The sequence below is a fragment of the Callithrix jacchus genome, chromosome 2, assembly GCF_049354715.1.
Source record: "Callithrix jacchus isolate 240 chromosome 2, calJac240_pri, whole genome shotgun sequence".
Taxonomy (NCBI): Eukaryota; Metazoa; Chordata; class Mammalia; order Primates; family Cebidae; genus Callithrix; species Callithrix jacchus.
In genome coordinates, this window is record NC_133503.1 from 9,201,225 (window position 1) to 9,222,576 (window position 21,352).

At 54.2% G+C, this 21,352-nt stretch overlaps 1 protein-coding gene across 15 annotated transcripts in view; it reads right to left on the reverse strand.

The window, feature by feature from the left end:
• GTF2IRD1 (GTF2I repeat domain containing 1) overlaps positions 1-21,352 on the reverse strand; it is a 139,152-nt gene that overhangs the window by 32,349 nt on the left and 85,451 nt on the right. For 10 of the 15 annotated variants that reach the window (XM_078354525.1, XM_078354535.1, XM_078354569.1 and 7 more), the window contains 8 exons: positions 18,611-18,658; positions 17,630-17,695; positions 15,953-16,136; positions 8,010-8,059; positions 7,737-7,793; positions 4,424-4,507; positions 2,885-3,068; positions 2,283-2,311 (listed from right to left, as the gene is read on the reverse strand). In XM_078354525.1, coding sequence (XP_078210651.1) covers positions 2,283-2,311; positions 2,885-3,068; positions 4,424-4,507; positions 7,737-7,793; positions 8,010-8,059; positions 15,953-16,136; positions 17,630-17,695; positions 18,611-18,658 — 702 coding nt within the window. Of the gene's footprint in view, positions 1-1,744; positions 1,902-2,282; positions 2,312-2,884; positions 3,069-4,423; positions 4,508-7,736; positions 7,839-8,009; positions 8,060-15,952; positions 16,137-17,629; positions 17,696-18,610; positions 18,659-21,352 lie in introns of those variants that run through there. The other 5 variants (XM_078354518.1, XM_078354561.1, XM_078354565.1 and 2 more) reach the window with 2 other exon arrangements.

The following is a 21,352-nucleotide window of genomic DNA, read 5'->3' on the forward strand; positions in this document are numbered from 1 at the left end:
AGAGTGAAACTCTCTCTCAAAAAAAAAAAAAAAAAAAAAGACAAAAGGGGCACTTGGGGGAAAACAGTCCTCCCAGCTCACCTAGCACAGCCCATCTTTTTCCTTACTCAGACCACCTGGTGAGGCAGGTGTGCCTGTCCATCTTAGTGGTAAGAAAGTGAAGGCTCAGATTCCCACGGCTAGTCAGGCAGGTACAGGAACTTGAACAAGACGGCACTTTCCCACGGCCCGCATGCTGCCTGGGACCCTGATTCCTGGGCACTATCCCCAGCCACCCGCCTCTCTGCAGACTATCTGCCACCCCTCCACATGCGCTGGGACAGCTGCCTCCGGATGAAGGGGCCTGCTAACACCTCTGCCTCCCCCAGCAGACCTGACCTTCCGCTCGGATTCATCTAGGAATTCATGCCAGGCTTCGGGGACTGTGCAAGGGGGGGTTTGAGAAAAGCCCATTATGGCGCAGGAGGAGCACTCGGTGACCTCTGGTGAACCCTTGGAGACTCCCGGGAGCCTGGACAGGTTCCCAGCCCAGTATGACTAGCGGCATGAGTAAGTGTGGAGCTGGTTCTCCAGGCGGATACCTGGCTTAGGTGCCAATGCCTGGAAGGGGGCTGGCACGTCCATCCCTGAGGGCTGGGGCCAGGGCCACCTGATACCCTGGGACGCAGAGTATTCATACATCACTCACATCGAGCCTCAGTTTCCCCCTCTGTAAGGCGGCCTCTAGCGCCTACCTCCTAGGTGCCAGGACTAAATGAGACACCTCTGTCTGCACTCTGCTGTGACCCTAGTTCCTAGAACCACCAGGCCCCAGCAGGACCTGCGAATCCATGTGAAAGGCACCCGCATAAAGCACCCATTGCAGGGTCAGAAACCCAGTGACCTCTCAGCAGGGTGTTCAGCGGAGCTACACTCACCGCATTTTCCTGCTGCAGCTTCCACTGTCTCCACCTTTCCAGCATCATCTGACCATTCTGTACGTCTCAGAGCTCCGGAAGCACACCTCTGGCATCCAGGGACCCCCAAACTCCGCCGTTCACCCCCACAAACACAACCCACTCTCCTGTCTGCCTCTCAAAGTCCCATCTTCCCCTAAGGCCCAAACAGGGCTTTCCTTACTCCAGGAAACCCTCCTCAACCCCCTCACCCTCCTGATCCCACTTTTCGGGGTCCCCATGGCCTGCTGGCAGCTGCCACATCACTGTACCCTAAGTCCTTTTTTTTTTTTTTTTGAGATGGAGTCTTGCTCTGTTGCCCAGGCTGGAGTGCAGTGGTGTGATCTTCGCTCACTGCAACTTCCGACTCCTGGGTTCAAGCGATTCTCCTGCCTCAGCCTCCTGAGTAGCAGGGACTAGAGGCACCCACCACACCCGGCTAATTTTTGTATTTTTAGTAGAGACGGGGTTTCAACATGTGGTCAAGCTGGTCTTAAACTCCTGGCCTCAAGTGATCCTCCTGCCTCAGCCTCCCAAAGTGTTGGGATTACAGGTGTTTGCCACCACGCCTGGCCCGCCCCACATGGCATGTCACCCCACAGGGACAGCCCCTGCAAATCTGGGTTTGGGAGGTTAGGATGCAGCCCATGGTGGAGATGGAGGTGGGATGGGAGCCTTAAAAAGGGTCAGGAGGTTGGGTGCAGTGGCTCACACCTGTAATTCCAGCACTTTCGGAGGCCAGGCAGGAGGATCACTTGAGGTCAGGAGTTCAAGACCATCCTGGCCAACATGGTGAAACCCTGTCTCTACTGAAACTACAAAAAATAGCCAGGTGTGGTGGCACGTGCCTGTAGTCCCAGCTACTCGGGAGGGTGAGGCAGGAGAATCGCTTGAACCTGGGAGGCGGAGGTTTCCTGGGTCGTGATCATGCCTCTGTACTCCAGCCTGGGTGACACAGGACTCTGCCTACAAAAAAAAAAAAAAAAAAAGGCCGGGTGTGGTGGCTCCCAAGGTCAGGAGTTCAAGACCAGGCTGGCCAACATAGTGAAACCCTATATGTACTAAAAATACAAAAATTAGTTGGGTGTGGTGGCAGGTGACTGTAATCCCAGCTGCTTGGGAGGCTGAGGCAGAGAACTGCTTGAACCTGGGAGGCAGAGGTTGCAGTGAGCCGAGATGGAGCCACTGCACTACTCCAGCCTGGGTGACAGAGTGAGACTCCGTCTCAAAGAAGAAAAAAAAAGAAAGGCAGGGGTGTGGCGTCTGTTCCCAGATTCCAGAACATGTGTCCCAGCACCATGACCGGGCCCTATTCCCAACGCTCCCTCCACAGCCAGTGCCTCTTACCAGGCTTTGGGATGAGTCCTTGGAAAGGCCTAGAAGAGAAACAGAGGCAGGGGTGTTAGGGGGAGGGCCTGGGGGATGAGGAAGACACCCCTGGGATGCAGTGGCCTCGGTCTCCCCTGGGAGCACCCCAGACCTCCAGCAGCAGCATCTGCATTTTAACAAGCTGCCCGGGGGCTCTGTGTGCAAGGGACACTGAGACAATGTGGCAGGAGCGCTGGTATTGGCAGTGGGACTCTGCAAAACGCAGACCTGGGCCTTGTGTGGGCTGTGCCCTGGCTGGCCCTGGGACCTTGGGCGAATCCCTCTGATGGGGACTGAATGCCTTTCCCAGGGGCGGGGGTGCAGTGAGCGGGTGTTGCTCATTAGGGTGAAGATGGCCTCGAAGGCTGCCCTTTCCGTGGTGACTGACCAGTCCCACTTCTGCAGGGCTCCCTGCACCTGGGCTGGCCTGCAGTCCCTTTCCGACCACCCCAGGACCTAGGATGGCGCCGGGAGAGCCGCCTTGTCCAGCAGGTCCTAGGGAAAGGCTAAGATTTGCAGGTACAAGGCCCCATCTGGGCCGGTCCTGCCTCTTCTTCACCCTCACCCTTCCCCCTGAGCACCTGGTGACTGTGAACTTGATCTTGTCGGCCACGGCAAGAATCCTCTCCAGGTTCTGGGAGCCGAAGGTGCAGGGCTTTCGGAACGGGATTCCTGGGGGCAGCCCCTCAATGATCACAGAGCCAGGGTTACTCTTGATCCGCTTGTAGGGCACCTGGACCGGGTACTTGATGCCCAAAGCTTCCCCTGTGGGCGAGAGGAGGGGTCGGGCCCGTCAGGAGCGAGAGGCAGCACGGGGCGTGTGTGCGTGGGATTGCAGGAGAGTGAACGGCACGACAAAGTGCTCACGTAGCGCCGTGGAAACGTATAGGCATTACAATCTGAGCTATCCAATCAGAAAATAAAAAATAGGCCAGCATGGTGGCTCATGCCTGTAATCCCAGCGTTTTGGGAGGCCAAGGCAGGAGGATCACTTGAGTCTAAGAGTTCGAGATCAGCCTGGGAAACACCGCAAGACCTAAACATTTCTAAACGATAGCTGGGCATGGTGGTGCATGCCGTAGTTCCAGCCACTTGGGAGGCTGAGAAGGGAGGACTGCTTGAGCCCAGGAGTTTGAGGCTTTAGTGAACCACGATCACGCCACTGCACTCCAGCATGCATGACACAGTGAGTTCCTGTCTCAAAAAAAAGAAAAGAGAAGAAAGAAAAAGCCACACCAACATGCTCACATGTCCTATGCTCCTCTTTTTTTTTTTGAGACGGAGTTTCCCTCTTGTTACCCAGGCTGGAGTGCAGTGGCGCGATCTCAGCTCCCCGCAACCTTCGCCTCCTGGGTTCAAGAGATTCTCCTGCCTCAGCCTCCCGAGTTGCTGGGATTACAGGTGTGCCCCACCACGCCCAGCTAATTTTTTGTAGTTTTAGTAGAGACGGGGTTTCACCATGTTGGCCAGGTTGGTCTTGAACTCCTGACCTCACGATCCGCCCACCCCAGCCTCCCAAAGTGCTGAGATTATAGGCATGAGTCACCACACCCAACCTTTTTTTTTGGGGTGGTGGGGCGACAGAGTTTCGCTTTTGTTGCTCAGGCTGGAGTGCAATGGTGCGATCTTGGCTCACTGCAACCTCCACTTCCCAGATTCAAGCGATTCTCCTGCCTCAGCCTCCTGAGTAGCTGGGACCACAGGCGTGTGCCACCACACCTGGCTAATTTCTTTTTTGTGTTTTTGATAGAGATGGGGTTTCACTATGTTGCCCAGGCTGGCCTCTAACTCCTGAGCTCAAGTGATCCTCCTGCCTCAGCCTCCAGAAGTGCTGGGATTACAGGCGTGAGCCACTGAGCCGGGCCCCTGTCTACTAAATCCTGTGTGTAGTTGTTGAAAGTGTGTCTCACCTCATTGGTGTGCGAGGCTCATGAGCACAGGGACGATGTCTGTTTCATTCACTGCAATGTCCCGTGCCTGGCACGTAGTGAATGTTCAAGACATACGTGTAAAGGGGCGAATAGCATCCCCAGAAATGCCTTTGCTGGAACTGGGAAGCCTCCCACTTCTCTGCCCAGAGCAGCTGCGTGTTCCTCCCCCGGGGGCTCCCCGCTGCTCACCGTATTTCTTGTTGAAAAGGTCCTGGACCTGCTCCCTCAGCGTGTTGGCGATGTCGATCCGCGAGAGCCTCGCGTCGTAATTTTCTGCAAAGCACAGAACGATGACGGGTTTGGGCTGTTCAGTGAAAAGGCACTTGGTGACTTTTAAGGAATACGATTTTCTAATTATGGGGAGCTCATTCTCCGGCAATTAGCGGATCTTAGGAGTGGGCCCCTCAGGTCCTTCAGCACCGTCTTGATGGAGATGTGTTTTTTCCAGGACACACACTGTTGCCACAACAGCGATGAGCTGGAAATTAAGTTAATTGCTGACATTTGAAAACCACCAAACCAATAAATAAGCCCTGGAGCTGAGGGATGCCTGGAAGGGCGGACTGCTCTGCCCCGGGCTGGTAGGCAGGGAAAGGGGGCTTCAGGAAGTCCCAGGGAGGCTGGACACAAGGGAGGGGGCACATCCCAGCTGACCCAGCAGATGGTGGGGGATGGGCAGTCCCCACAGATACAGAGGATGGGCCTGGCAGCTCCCAATAGGCACTCACTCTCCCAGAGGGTGTTCATTAAAGACCCCCAAGTGTGGCCGGGTACTGTGGCTCACGCCTGTAATCCCAGCACTCTGGGAGGCCGAGGCGGGCAGATCACCTGAGCTCAGGAGTTGGAGACCAGCCTGGACAATGTGGTGAAACCCTGTCTCTATTAATAATACAAAAATTACCTGGGTGTGGTGGTGTGAACCTGTAATCCCAGCTACTAGGGAGGCTGAGGCAAGAGAATTGCTTGAACCTAGGAGGTGGAGGGTGTAGTGAGCTGAGATCATGCCACTGCACTCCAGCCTGGGCAACAAGAGTGAAAACTCAGTCTCAAAAAAAAAAAAGGCAAGTGCCAGCATGTACGGGGGGATCCCAGACCACCATGGGCCCCTGACCTCAGGGCAGGAAGGAGGGGAGTAGGGAGTGACTCTGGGAACTTGGGCCAGGCTTATAGTGAGGGTCTCAGTCTGCTAAGGGGGCTGCATATGAAGAGCTCTGGTGAGGAGAGAGTCCTGAACTCCCCTTGTCATGGAATGTTCCAGAGTATGAGAGACCAGAGGCAGAGAGCAGCTGCCCTCTGGGACTTGGGTCCCCTTTCTCTGGGCTCCCCCACCCACAGTGACCCTTCCCACCACTGGCCCCATCAACCCCTTTCTCCTCAGGGCCATGGTGGCCACAGAGTCACCTCTGCTACTCACTGGCAGCCACACCGCAGCTCCTCAGAGCAGCCCCTACATGGGGCTCTGCAGGGCACTGCCTGTTTCCCCTCAGATGCTGGCGCCTCCCTGATGCTCCGTCCTCCTCTCGCCTTTCCTCAAGTGTCTCCCTGCTTCCATTCCTCCCCTTCCTTCCTTCCTTCTACCTCCTGCCTCCCAGCCCAGCCCAACCGCCTCTACCTGACCTCAGCGACACGCCCCTCTCCCCTCCCTTCCTCCCGCCTTCTTTTCCTCACTTTTTCCCTTCCTCCCCCCTGCCTTCTTTTCCTCACTTTTTCCCTTCCTCCCCCTGCCTTCTTTTCCTCACTTTTTCCCTTCCTCCCCCCTGCCTTCTTTTCCTCACTTTTTCCCTTCCTCCTGCCTTCTTTTCCTCACTTTTTCCCTTCCTCCCGCCTTCTTTTCCTCACTTTTTCCCTTCCTCCCCCTGCCTTCTTTTCCTCACTTTTTCCCTTCCTCCCCCTGCCTTCTTTGCCTCACTTTTTCCCTTCCTCCCCCTGCCTTCTTTGCCTCACTTTTTCCCTTCCTCCCCCTGCCTTCTTTTCCTCACTTTTTCCCTTCCTCCCCCTGCCTTCTTTGCCTCACTTTTTCCCTTCCTCCCCCTGCCTTCTTTTCCTCACTTTTTCCCTTCCTCCCCCTGCCTTCTTTTCCTCACTTTTTCCCTTCCTCCCCCTGCCTTCTTTTCCTCACTTTTTCCCTTCCTCCCCCCGCCTTCTTTGCCTCACTTTTTCCCTTCCTCCCCACTGCCTTCTTTGCCTCACTTTTTCCCTTCCTCCCCCTGCCTTCTTTTCCTCACTTTTTCCCTTCCTCCCCCTGCCTTCTTTTCCTCACTTTTTCCCTTCCTCCCCCTGCCTTCTTTTCCTCACTTTTTCCCTTCCTCCCCCTGCCTTCTTTTCCTCACTTTTTCCCTTCCTCCCCCTGCCTTCTTTTCCTCACTTTTTCCCTTCCTCCCCCTGCCTTCTTTTCCTCACTTTTTCCCTTCCTCCCCCTGCCTTCTTTTCCTCACTTTTTCCCTTCCTCCCCCCTGCCTTCTTTGCCTCACTTTTTCCCTTCCTCCCCCCTGCCTTCTTTTCCTCACTTTTTCCCTTCCTCCCCCTGCCTTCTTTTCCTCACTTCTCTCCTCTTTGCTTTTCTTTTCTTTTTCTTTCTTCCTTCTTCTTTCTTTCCCTCTCTCCCTCCTTTCCTTTCCCTTCTCCTCCCTTCCCTTCCCTCCCTCCCCTCTTCCCTCCCTCCCTTCCTCCCCCCACTTCTCTCCTTCCTTCCTTCTCTCTCTCTTGTTCCTTTTTTTTGAGACAGGGTCTCGCTCTGTCACCAGGCTGGAGTGCAGTGGCACAATCTCAGCTCACTATAACCTCCACCTCCTGGGTGCAAGCAATTCCCCTGACTCAGCCTCCTGAGTAGCTAGGACTACAGGTGCACACCACCTCCCCAGACTAATTCTTGTATTTTTTTGGTAGACATGGGGTTTTGCCATGTTGTCCAGGCTGGTCTTAAACTCCTGGCCTCAAGTGATCCACCCGCCTTGGCCTCCCAAAGTGCTGGGATTACAGGCGAGAGCCACTGCACACCCTCTGATTTCTTTTCTTAAAATTTTAAATATAGACACAGAGATGGGTTCTATGTTGCCCAGGCTGGTCTTGAACTCCTGGCGGAACTTCTGGCATCAAGCGATCCTCCGTCCTTGACCTCCCAAAGTGCTGGGATTACAGCCGTGAGGTGCCCCACCAGCTCCTATTCTGATTTCAAAGCACTAAGAGCACAGCTGACTGGTGAATAAGGAGTGGACATGTCAGCTATCTCTCCAGGTGGGGGGCAGGCAGTGGGCCCTGTACCCTCCCACCCCCCAACCCACCCCACCATCCACCTGTGGGTACCCACCCCATCTCCCCTGGAGTCTTTGACACAGAGCTAGCAGAGTACAGCCAGGCCTGGGCTGCCAACCTGGCTGGCCTGGTCCCTCAGGCCCTGAAGTTGGGGGCCAGCTCCTCCTCACTTCCAACCTGGCCCTCCAAAGCCAAACCAGGTCAAGATCATGGCGCTGGGACAGCAGCCCTCCCCCGAGCTCAACCTTACCTTGAAAGCCCTGTCTCTTCAGGCTGTCGTCCACGAGAGGGTCCCCGGAGTCCCTCTCTGGAGGCAGGGCAGGGGGAGAGAAGCCAAGTGAGGTGGCAGTTCCTGGGACCCAAGATGGCATCGTTAGGGGAAACCCAGTTGTGGGGGGTGTGGAGAGAATGCCAGGGCCAGGATGGGGCCAGGACAGAGGCAGCAGGAGGAGGGGCTGGTGGCAGAGGCCTGGGACCCTCCCATGCCCGCCCATGCCGCAGCCCGAGGCCCCACACAGGGTACCTTGACTATCCACGATGGGCTCTTTGACTCCATCAGTGAGCAGCTCGGGCCTGGAAAACACAAGCGTGCCTATCACAGAGGTCGTGCCAAGCATCTCCGGGACTGCCCAGCCCTCCCCTCTGGCCTCGGTCTGCACATCCCTGCAACGGACTGTCCTGGCTCTGCACACTTCAGGCCTGGAGTCACTGCCACCCCACATGTGAAATCTGGGGGCTATGCTGGGTGTGAAGGATCCAGGCGGGCATGAGACCTGCCTGGTCCTGAACGGGTCCATCTGATATCTCACTCCTGCTCCGGGATGAGGCAGGACTGTCACTACGGCCCGTGGAGCTGGTGTAAAGTGTAGAAACGTGGTCAGGTGCAGCTCACGCCTGTTACCCCAGCACTGTGGGAAGCCAAGGAGGGTGGATCACTAGAGGTCAGGAGTTTGAGACCAGCCGGATCAACACAGTGAAACCCCATCTCTACTAAAAATACAAAAATTAGCTGGCGGAGATGGCAGGTGCCTGTAATCCCAGCTACTCGGGAGACTGAGGCAGGGGAATCATTTTAACCCAGAAGGTGGAGGTTGCAATGAGCTGAGATAGTGCCACTGTACTCCAGCCTGGGTGACAGAACAAGACTCTGTTGAAAAAAGGAAGGAAGGAAGGAGGGAAGGAAGGAAGGAGGGAAGGAGGGGAGGAGGGAGGGAGGAAGGGAGAGAGGGAAGGAGAAAGGGAGGGAGGGAGGGAGGGAGGGAGGGAAGGAGACAGGGAGGGAGGCAGGGAGGGAGGGAAGCAGAGAGGGAGGGAGGGAGGGAAGGAAGGAAGGAAAGGAAGGAGAAAAGAAAAGAAAAGAGTAGAAACAGTCAGGTACCACTACAGAGCAAGGACAACTCCGAGCTTCTGGAAAGGTCTGAGATTTACAGCTCACGCCTGAGAGGTGCTGTGTCACTTTGCAGCCTGGAGCCGTCAGTGACCAAGCTCAGCTTTGTACTGTACTAATGTCTTTAGCTCCACAGACTCCAGAAAGCCCTGCCCAGACAGGAGTTGGCTGTCTTTATCATACAGCACTGCTTCTAAAGACCCCACCTTCAGCACAACGAGTTTTGTTAGAGCAAGGCTGTTGCGGGGCTGGGGTTTGTGGTGGGTAGAGGCACTGGGAAAATCACGCTGGCTAGATGGGGCAGTCGAGGGATGGCAGGGTGGGCCATGGAACAGAGAGGTAATGGGCCTGGAGAGGTAATGAGCTCTCTGTCACAGGGGTAATCTAGCAGCAGCACCGAGGAGTCCCTGCCTGGGAGTGAGCCCAAAGGCCAAACTCTTAGGGCACCCTATGGGTCCCCAGTAGATGAGGATTTGGTGCCCACTCTGGTGGCGGGTATCTTTGTTTTCCCCCAAGACAGAGTCTTGCTTTGTCCCCTAGGCTGGAGTACAGTGACGCGATTTTGGCTCGCTGCAACCTCCGCCTCCCAGGTACAAGCAATTCTCCTGCCTCAGCCTCCCGAGTAGGTGGGACTACAGGCATGCGCCACCACACCTGGCTGATTTTGTATTTTTAGAAGAGACGAGGTTTCACCATTTGGCCAGGCTGGTCTTGAACTCCTGACCTCCAGTGATCCGCCCACCTTGGTCTCCCAAAGTGCTGGGATTACAAGTATAAGCCACCGTGCCCGGCCCGTGGTGGGCATCTCAGGCTTCAGCACAGTGCCAGGCACAGAGCTGGGCTCACGGGGCCACGGCTGGGAGGGGGAAGCATAGCCCTGCCTTGAACCACAGTTTCAGGAGCTAGAAAAGGTTTCAGACTGCATTTGGTCACTTCCTCTTTATGGGAGAACTCAGGTTCTGACAGGGGAAGGGACTTCAGAGCAGTAACCCTAGAGAGGCAGAAGCTGGGCAGAGTGCCTGAGTCCCAGGCCAGAGGAGCAATGGCGCTTCCCCTTAAATAGCACAGACAGCTGCCAGGGCCACAGGAGGAGCTGGCCTCAAACCTGCAGAGGGCCTCTCCCATCGGCCACTGCTCTGACCTGCCTCCCTTTCCTGTCAGGTGGAGAAAGCCATTGTGACTTTCATAAAAAATGCTCAAGGCTGGGCGTGGTGGCTCACACCTGTAATCCCAGCACTTTGGGAGGCTAAGGCAGGAGGATACCTTTCAGCCCAGGAGTTCAAGACCAGCCTGGACAACATAGTGAGACCCCTTCTCTACAAAAAATGTAAAAATTAGCCAGGTGTGGTAGCGTGCCCCTGCAGTCCCAGCTACTCAGGAGGCGGAGGCAGGATTGCCTGAGCCCAGGAGTTTAAGGCGGCAGTGAGTTATGATTGTGCCGGTGCACTTCAGCCTGGGTGACAGAAAGACCTGTCTCTTAAAAGAAATGCTTGTGGCCAGGCACGGTGGCTCACGCCTGTAATCCCAGCACTTTGGGAGGCCCAGGTGGGTGGATCACCTGAGGTCAGGAGTTCGAGACCAGCCTGGCCAATATGCTGAAACCCCATCTCTACTATAAATTTAAAAATTAGCCAGGCATGCTGGCACGTGCCTATAATCCCAGCTACTTGGGAGGCTGAGGCAGGGGAATCGCTTGAACCCGGGAGGCGGAGGTTGCAGTGAGCCGAGATCACACCAGTGCACTCCAGCCTGGGCAACAGAGTGAGACTCTGTCTCAAAAAATAGAACCCCCCACCAAAAAAAATAAGCAACAACAACAAAAAAACAGTGCTCATGAGCACAGGCTGTCTTTGCACAAAACCCTAAAAAAATGTCATTCATGAGGATTTGCTGTTGAAATGGCACCGAACCTCAAGCTGCCTGGGTGCCCCTGGCTTACGGTTTGAAGGAGTGGGCATAGAAAGCAGCCCCCATGGCTAGGCGCAGTGGCTCATGCTTGTAATCCCAGCACTTTGGGAGGCTGAAGTGGGCAGATCACAAGGTAAGGAGTTCGAGACCAGCCTGTTCAATATGATGAAACCCCGTTTCTACTAAAAACACACAAATTAGCCAGGTATGGTGGCACACACCTGTAGTCCCAGCTATTCGGGAGGCTGAGGCAGGAGAATCACTTGAACCCAGGAAGTGGAAGTTGCAGTGAGCTGAGATCCTGCCACTGCACTCCAGCCTGGGGGACAGAGTGAGACTCTGTCTCATTAAAAAAAAGAAAAGAAAGCAGCCCCCGTGTCTGATGTTCCTCCTGAATACAGGCTGCTCCGTGTCCAGTCCCCCCCGGGAACCCTCCTCTGCGTCCTGGGTCTGCAAATCCCATTATCCACCTGCCATCCACTGTGGAACGTTCCAGAGCCATTCAGAACCCTCCTCTCGGATCCCATTTCCAATAATCAGCAAGTTCTGTCAGCCCAATGTTCGCTTCTTTTTCTTCTGAGATGGAGTCTCACTCTGTCGCACAGGCTGCAGTGCAGTGGCGCAATCTCGGCTCACTGCAACCTCCACCTCCCAGGCTCAAGCGATCCTCTCACCCCAGCCTCTCGAGTACTTGGGACTACAGGTGCATGCCATCACGCCCAGCTAATTTTTGTCTTTTCCTTTTTTGTAGAGGTAGGGTCTCACCATGTTGCCCAGGCTGGTCTCAAACTCCTGAGCTCAAGTGGCCCACCCACCTCAGTCTCCCAAAGTGCTGGGATCACAGGCATGAGCCATTGCGCCTGGCTGGTAAGGCCCCATCTCTGCACAATAATAAAAACATTAGGCAGGCATGGCGGTGCACGCCTGTAGTCCCGGCTGCTTGGGAGGCTGAGACTGGAGGATTACTTGAGCCCAGGAGTCGCAGGCTGCTGTGAGCTGTGACCACGCCACTCCACTGCAGCCTGGGCTACAGAATGACACTGTCTCGAAGAATTTTTTTTTTAAATAAAATGCAAACTCTTTAAGCTGGCCCAAAACCCCACACGATCTGGCCCCTGCTACCTTTTTCTTTTTCTTTTTTTTGTTATTGTTTTTTGCTTTGGTTTTTCTTTTCTTTTTTTTTTTTTTTTTGAGACAGAGTTTTGCTCTTGTCGCCCAGGCTGGAGTACAGTGGCATGATCTGGGCTCACTGCAACCTCCACCTCCTGGGTTCAAGGGATTCTCCTGCCTCAGTCTCCTGAACAGCTGGGATTATAGGCACCTGCCACCATGCCTGGCTAATTTTCATATTTTTAGAAGAGATGGGGTTTCACCATGCTGGCCAGGCTGGTCTCAAACTCCTGACCTCAGGTGATCCACCTGCCTCGACCTCCCAAAGTGCTGGGATTACAGGCATGAAGCACCACTCCTGGCCTATTTTTCTTTTTTATAGAGATACGGTCTCACTACGTTGCCTAGTCTGGGCTTAAACCCCTGAGCTCAAGTAATCCTCCTGCCTCGGCCTAACAAAGTGGTAGGATTACAGGTGTGGGCCAGCAAGCATGGTCCCCCGCTACTGGGCCGCGACTTCATCATGCTTCCCTCACTCACCCTGCACCAGCTACGATGGCACGGTGTGAGCCTTCAAACACACAGGCACGTTCTTGCCGCCGAGACTTTTTCTCTGCCCCCACACTTTTTTTTTTTGAGATGGAGTTTTGTTCTTGTCACCCAGGTAGGAGCACAGTGGCGCAATCTCAGCTCACTGCAACCTCCGTCTCCCGGGTTCAAGTGATTCTCCTGCCTCAGCCTCCCGAGTAGCTGGGATTACAGGCACACGCCACCATGCCCAGCTAATTTTTTGTATTTTTAGTAGAGATGGGGTTTCACCATGTTGGCCGGGCTAGTCTCAAACTCCTGACCTTGTGATCCCCCGCCTTGGCCTACCAAAGTTCTGAGATTACACGTGTCAGTCACCATGCCCGGCCAGAATGTTTTTTTTTTTTTTTTAATTTATTTTTGAGACAGGGTCTCACACTGTCACCTAGATTGGAGTGCAGTGGTGCGATCCTGGCTCACTGCAGCCTGGGCCTCCATCTCGGCCTCCCGAATGGCTGAGACTAAAGGTGCACACCACCACCCCTGACTCATTTTTTTTCTTTCCCTAGAGACAGGGTTTCACCATGTTGCCCAGGCTGGGAATATGTGGAAGGAGGCTCTCCTTCCACAAACACAGTACTGTACACATATATAGTAGAGCCAATTACTGTACTATAATTACACATATTCTCTTGTTGAGTCTTTATCTCCCTGTGTTTTCACACGTCTCATGGGCTATATGTCTATCTCGAGTTTATCCTTAAATCGCCTGAGATACGATCTTCCTTTTTTTTTATTTTTTTGAGACAGAGTCTCACTCCGTCCCCCGGGTTGAAATGCAGTGGTGCAATCTTGACTCACTGCAACCTCCACTTCCCAGGTTCAAGCGATTCTCCTGCCTCCGCCTCTTGAGTAGCTGGGATTACAGGTGTATGCTACCACGCCTGGCTGATTTGTTTTTGAGACGGAGTCTCGCTCTGTAGCCCAGGCTGGAGTGCAGTGACACCATCTCGACTCACTGCAACCTCCGCCTCCCGGGTTCAAGCAATTATCTGCCTCAGCCTCCTGAGTAGCTGGGATTACAGGCACCCACTACCATGCCCAGCTAACTTTTGTATTTTTAGTAGAGACAGGGTTACACCATCTTGGCCAGGCTGGTCTCAATCTCTTGACCTCATAATTCACCCTCCTCTCCCTCCCAAAGTGCTGGGATTACACGTGTCAGCCACTGCAGCCAGCCTTTTTTTTTGAGACAGAGTCTTGCTCTGTCGCCCAGGTTGGAGTGCAGAGATGTGATCTCAGCTCACTGCAACCTCCGCCTCTTGGGTTCAAGTGATTTTCATGCCTCGGTCTCCTGATAACGGAGATTGCAGCTGGGATCACAGGTGTGAGCCACCACGCCTGGCTAATTTGTGTATTTTTAGTAGAGATGGGATGTCGCCATGATGGCCGGGCTGGTCTCAAACTCCTGACCTCATGTCATCTTCCAGCCCTGGCTTCCCAACATGCCGGGATTACTGGTGTGAGCCATCGCTCCCAGCCATAAGTATATGATATTACAGTAAAACAGAAGTAAAAAACACAGAATGGAAATATGATCCTCCCATTCCCTGTTTTGTTTTATTTTATTTTTTTGAGGAAGAGTCTTGCTCTGTCCCCCAGGCTGCAGTGCAGTGGTGCAGTCATGGCTCACTGGAGCCTCCAAATCCTTCCTGGGCCTAAGTGATCCTCCCACCTCAGCCTCCTGAGTAGCTGAGACTACCGGTGTACACCACCATGCTCAGCTAATTAAAATTTTTTTTTTTGAGACAGTCTTGCTCTGTGGCCAGGCCAGAGTACAGGGGTGTGATCTTGGCTCACTGCAACCTCCGCCTCCCAGATTCAAGCGATTCTCCTGCTTCAGCCTCTCGAGTAGCTGGGACTCTAGGCACGCACCACCACGCCTGGCTAATTTTTTGTATTTTAGCAGTTGGGGTTTCACTATGTCGGCCAGGATGGTCTCGATCTCCCGACTTCGTGATTCACCTCAGCCTCCCAAAGTGCTGGGATTATAGGCTTGAGCCACCGTGCCCGGCCCAAATTCCAGACGCCCATGCTAGTCTTGAACTCAAGTGAACCTTCCACTTCAGCCTCCTGAGTAGCTGAGACTACAGGCACATGCTGCCACACCAGAATTAAAAAAAAAAATTTTTGTAGTGACACAGTCTTGCTATGTTGCCCAGGCTGGTCTTGAACTCCTGGGCTCAAGCAATCCTCCCACCTCAGCTTCCCACAGTGCTGGGATTACAGGCATGAGCCACTGCTCCTGATATCCCCCAACCACTGCCATTATCTTCTCCAAAGGGTCTTTCTATCCCAGCTGGGCACACAGGGTATATCCGTGGGCGCTGCCCTGGGCCCTCACTGGCAAAAACGCAGCATGCCCGAGGAAACAGAAAGATCCTGGAGCAGCCATGCTGGACTTTCCCATCCTGGGGCAATGGGGCATTGCCCCCAGCCCCTGGCCCAGGACACCGACAGGCCTGCCTGGAGAACCCTCGAGCTGATGGAAACTGAACACTCCTCTCCTGAGACTGTGGAACCGGTCAGCTCCAACGCTTTGGGTCCGGCAGGGCTGGGGAGCCTCCTGTTTGCCAACTGCAGCCAAAACCCATCTAACACCTTGCTGTCAAAAAAAAAAAAAAAAGAAAAGAAAGAAAAGAAAGGCCTGGTATGGTGACTCCTGTCTGTAATCCCAGCACTTTGGGAGGCTAAGGTGGGCAGATAACTTGAGTTCAGTAGTTTAAGACCAGCCTGGCCAACACGGTGAAACCCTGTCTCTGCTAAAAATATAAAAATGAGCCAGACATGGTGGTGGGTGTCTGTAGTCTCAGCTACAGAGGCTGAGGCAGGAGAGTCGCTGGAAACCAGGGGGCAGAGGTTGCAGTGAGCTGAGATTGCACCACTGTACTCCAGCCTGGGAGACAGTGAGACTCTGTTTCAAAAAAAGAAAAGAAAAGAAAAGAAAGAAAAAGAAAGAAAGAAAGAAAGACAGGAAGGAAGGAAGAAAGGGAGGGAGGGGGAATGAAGGAAGGAAGGAAGGGAGGTAGGGAGGGAGGGAGGGGGAAGGAAGGAAGAAAGGGAGGGAAGGAGAGAGGAAAGGAGGGGGAAGGAAGGGAGGGAGGGAGAGAGGAAAGGAGGGGGAAGGAAGGGAGGGAGGGAGGGGGAAGAAAAGAAATAGTGGCCGGGCACAGTGGCTCAAGCCTGTAATCATTTTGGGAAGCCAAGGCAGGAGGTGGCTTGAGTCCAAGAGTTTGAGAATGGTCTGGGCAAGGTGGCCAGACCCTATCTCTAAAAAAAAAAAAACAAACAAAAAAAATTGCACACATACACACACAAAATCCCCCCAGAATTAGTCAGGCATGGCGGCACACACCTGTGGTCCCAGCTATTCGGGAGGCTGAGGCACGAGAATCGCTTGACGGCACTTTGCTGCTGCTCCTGGGCTCTGAGCAGGCCTGGTGCTGTCTCCTGCGGACCTGGCCGGGTCTTACCTCTTGATGACAAACTGGATGCTGTTGCTGGCCTCCAGAATCTTCCGGAGCTTGGCGATCCCGAAGCAGTTGGGCCTGCGGAGGGAGATGCCTTCAGGCAGCCCCACCACAAACAGCTCCTCTGGGTGCATCAGAAACTTGGAGTAGGGCACCTTGACGGGCTCCGAGATGCCAATGGCCTTGGCTGCAGAGACAGGGCTGCTGTCGGCCTCCCGGTGCCACAGGGCCAGGAGCCTCAACCCCTGTGTCCTGTGCCTGTGCGGGGGGCGGGGCAAGGCTGCCAGAGCCCTTTTGAGAGCCTGCCAGCCTTCCTGGGAGGCGGAAAAAGTAGTTCCCCAGCCACAGGAAAGGAACCTGGAGCTCAGGGGGCACGTGACTTGTCTGAGGTCACAGAGCCACTAAACAGCAGAGCTGGGGGAGAAGAACTCAAACCAGGGTACCCCAAAGCCCACGCTGGGTCCATGCCCTCACGCACAGGCAGCACAGAAGCCACCACTAATGGCCGCTGAAATTCGACATTGCTTCCCCCTAAGTCCACTGGGCCTCACCTTTCCAGTAAGACCCCTGAGTGTCCCTCCTGTCACCAGAAGCAACACCACACCTTGGAATGAGCCCGATCTCTGCCACCAAATAGTGTGGGGCCTTAGACAAGTCTCATTTCTCATCTGTAAAATGGGTCTTAGGACATGGGGATTTTGTGAGATGGGATACAAGAGGATGGGGTGGGGGGCTGGGCCACAGTGGCTCACGCCTGTAATCCCAGCACTTTGGGAGGCCAAGGCAGGTGGATCGCTTGAGGTCAGGAGTTCAAGACCAGCCTGGCCAACATGGTGAAACCCTGTCTCTAATAAATACAAAAATTACCCCGGCGTGGTGGTGTGCACCTGTAATCCCAGCTACTTGGGAGCCCGAGGCTTGAACCCAGGAGATGTAGGTTGCAGTGAGCCGTGATGGCACCACCGCACTCCAGCGTGGGCGACAGAGCAAGACTCCATCTCAAAAAAAAAAAAAAAAAAGGCTGGGCGCGGTGGCTCACGCCTGTAATCCCAGCACTTTGGGAGGCCAAGGCTGGTGGATCACGAGGTCAAGAGATCGAGACCATCCTGGTCAACATGGTGAAACCCCATCTCTACTAAAAATACAAAAAATTAGCTGGGCATGGTGGCGCGTGCCTGTAATTCCAGCTACTCAGGAGGCTGAGGCAGGAGAACTGCCTGAACCCAGGAGGCAGAGGTTGCGGTGAGCCGTGATGGCACCACCGCACTCCAGTGTGGGTGACTGAGCAAGACTCCATCTCAAAAAAAAAAAGAGAGAGAGAATGTGGCGAAGCACCTAGCTTTGAAGTTATCTGATCATATTCTTATTATGAGTCTTCCTGAGGACCCTGGGCAAGGGTGAGGGCAGAGGGCTGGCGATATTACAGGGGAAGGAGTGGCCTCCAACCTGCGGCTGAGGGAGAGCGAAAGTGAGGGAGCCAGGGAGCCTGACTGGAAGCCCCTCTAGTGTCCCCATCCTGATGGTGGGTCCCAGCTCCTCCCATCCCTCCCTCCCTTGTCCCTGCCCAGAGAGCAGCTGGTTTGGGAATGGGCAAGGGGATGGGTCCAAAGCCCTTTCTGCTAACAGGGCAGCTGGCGGGGGGCCCGGGTGCCCGCAGACCCTGTCCCACTGCTTGCTCACCGTATCGCGTGTTGAAGAGCAGCTCCACCTGCTTCCGCAGGGGACGGATCATGTCACCATGGCTGTCTGGAAGGCAAAAGGCAGTCTGTTGAGCCTCCCTGGTGGCAGCTTCTCGGCTGATGTCCCAGCCCTGCTGGGACCAAGATTGGCCCTGGGTGGGATCTTGGAATGGGGGAAGGCTGGGGCGGTGGCGGTGGGTAACTTACGGCCTCACAAACGGCACAGGCAGACCTGACAATGCCCGGGCTCACATGCTTGTTTGTGAAATCAAATCTAGGGCACTGCCAGTCTGAGTGAAGATTTGGAAGGTTCTGTGAACTAGGAGTAACCATGGGTCTTTGTAGGTATGTGACTGAGGATACAATGTGACTGAGAACTACTGGGTGCGCTGAGCCTGCAAATTGAGCACGCTGCCACCAGGGGGCAGTGGAACTGTGTTAAGACTTCATGGTTCCCCCTGCCAGGCTGGGTTTGGGGGAGTGACAATTCTCTCCTCTGACACTCACTCATTCCAGGATACTGCAGACCCACCCTCACCTTCGCTTCCCTCTCTTTCTCTCCTACTTCCATCCTCAGCAGGGAGGGAATTCTCCTGTTCCTGAGAATGGGCGTGTCTGCTGGACACAAACCCAGTGTTGTGCTTTCAGGCCTCAATTCTACTTGCTGATAGAGGAGGCCCAGCTCTCGGTCTTAAAACCTTTGCGGAAAGCAGCAGCGTGTGCAATAAAAACTAGGCCTTGCAATTTCCCTTAGCAGGGCAGCTGCTCGTGCCACTGACCAGGTACCTCCTGGTCCTAGAGGACAGGTCCTTGAATCTCCTCCCACCTCGGGCAGCCCACAGGACCCCCACCCCCAAACTAGGGTGCTGGAGAGATGGGTGGAGAGAAGGCAGAGACCCAGAGGCCAAAGGGGAGGTGGAGGGCAGGGGAGGAGAGATGGGTGGGGTTGGGGGTGAAATGTGGGGGGCAGACAGGGTCTCACCCTCCACGGGCCTTTCCTCGGGCCGCGGGTCCTCACTGAGGCCTTTGTCTAAAAGAGAACAGAGGATGCTGAGAAGCCACGTATATCATCCTCTAAGCCATGTGCTGCTGATGTCAGACAAGATAGCTTGGAAATGGCAGGCCAGGGGGGCCAGCTCTGAAGCACAGCACCTATTCCCATGGGATCAGGGACCCCGACTCCACATAGGCGCCCACCCTGTAAGCAGGCTGAGATCATTTTGCATGCACCTCCCAAGCTAGTCTGTTCTAGACGTGGGAACAAGATGAAGTCCTGGGCCGGGCACGGTGGCTCACGCCTGTCATCCCAGCACTTTGGGAGGCCGAGGCAGGCAGATCAACTGAGGTCGGGAGTTCCAGACCAGACTTGCCAACATGGTGAAACCCCATCTCTACTGAAAATATAAAAATTGGCCGGGCATGGTGGTGGGTGCCTGTAATCCCAGCTATTCGGGAGGCCGAGGCAGAATTGCCTGAACCTGGGAGGCGGAGGTTGGAGTGGGCATGCCACTGCACTCCAGCCTGGGAGACAGAGTAAAAGCCCACCTCAAAAAAAAAAAAAAAAAAAAAAATCCAGGTGAGAAGACAGGGGACAATTTGTTCAAAATAGTCATCACATGAGTTAGCACACTGAGAAAAACATACAAAGGGCAGATGCCAGGAATGCTAGTGGTCACCCGAGGAGCATGTGACGGGAGCTTTTTCCTTCACATGTTACATACTTTTGTTTGTTTGTTTTGTTTTTCTTTTTCTTTTTTTTAAAGACGGGGTTTCTCCATGTTGGCCAGGCTGGTATTGAACTCCTGACCTCAGGTGATCCGCCCGCCTCGGCCTCCCAAATTGCTGAGATTACAGGCATGAGCCACCGAGCCTGGCTGTTTGTTTTGTTTTTAAGAGACACCGTCTTGCTCTGTTGTCCGGGCTGGAGTACAGTGGTGCAATCACAGCTCATGGCAGCCTCAACCTCTTGGGCTCAAGCAATCCTCCCATCTCAGCCTCCCAAAGTGCTAGGATTATAGACATGAGCCACTGCACCTGCTCAGTGTGCTACACAGTTCTATACCATTTAACTGCTTCTTTTTGAGATGGAGTTTCACTCCTGTCGCCTAGGCTGGAGTGCAATGGCGTGATCTCAGTTCACCTCAACCTCTGCCTCCCGGTTCAAGCGATTCTTCTAACTCAGCCTCCTGAGTAGCTGGTATTACAGGTATCTGCCACCATGCCTGGCTAATTTTGTATTTTTAGTAGAGACAAGGTTTCTCCATGTTGGTCAGGCTGGTCTTGAACTCCCAACCTCAGGTGATCTGCCCGTCTTGGCCTCCCAAAGTGCTGGGATTACAGGGGTGATCCCACCTGTAATCCCACCGCACCCAGTCCCATTTAAATGTTTCATATGATACATGTGTAAACAGAAAAAGCACATATATGCAAAACCCCCTAACGCATGGTGGTCCTAAATATCTCAGAATTTTCTTTCTTTTTTTTTTTTGTTTTTTTTTGAGACAGTCTTGCTCTGTTGCCCAGGCTGGAATGCAGTGATACAGTCTCAGCTCACTGCAACCTCTGTCTCCTGGGTTCAGGCAATTCTCCTGCCTCAGCCTCCTGAGTAGCTGGAATTACAGGTGTGCACCACCATCAGGATTTTTTTCCCCGAGACGGAGTTTTGCTCTTGTCAGCCAGGCTGGAGTGCAATGGTGTGATCTCGGCTCACTAAAACCTCCGCCTCCTGGGTTCAAGTGATTCTCCTGCCTCAGCCTTCCGAACAGCTGGAATTACAGGTGTGCACCACCATCAGAATTTTTTTCCCCCTGAGACGGAGTTTTGCTCTTGTCATCCAGCTTGGAGTGCAATGATGTGATCTTGGCTCACTACAACCTCCGCCTCCTGGGTTCAAGTGATTCTCCTGCCTCAGCCTTCCGAATAGCTGGGATTACAGGTGTGCACCACCACGCCAGCTAATTTTGTATTTTTAGTAGAGACAGTGTTTCACCATGTTGGCCAGGTTGGTCTCAAACTCTTGACCTCAGGGGATCCACCCACCTCAGCCTCCCGAAGTGTTGGGATTGCAGGCGTGAGCCACCACACCCGGCCATAATTTTCTTAATCCCTCAGGTTTGCCTGGGGTGCCCGGGAAGAAACCCTGCATGGGAAATCAGCAAACACGTGTTCCAGCCCAAGGCTGTGTGACCCTGGGGAGGTGAACAAGCCTTGCTGAGCCTGTGTTCTGCTGTCAAACTAACAGCAACGGTGCTGTGCTCATCAAGGCCCCCAGCCCCGGCAGTGCCACCCACTGCGGTGCCTCTGGCTGTGAGTGCTGTGCTGAGGCTTCCATGGTGTCTTCTAACGCCACTGGGAACTCAGCCGGGCACTGTGCCAATTCCTTAGCCACCACGCCATGCTGTCATCTCAGCCTGAGCTTGGCGTCAACCAAACTCTGGATAGCTACGCCACAGACTGCTGTCAAGTCCGGTCATGCCCAGTTTGTGCTGGACAAGTCATATTTTTGTCTTCATTACCAAAATACTAAAAGTGCATCATAACTGATTTAGAAAAAAAAAAAAAAAAACCCGAAGCCTGAGCATGGTGGCTCACGCCTGTAATCCCAGCACTTTGGGAGGCCGAGGTGGACAGCTCACAAGGTCAGGAGTTTGAGACCAGCCTGGCCAACATGGTGAAACCCCATCTCTATTAAAAATACAAAAATTAGCTGGGCGAGGTGGCGTGT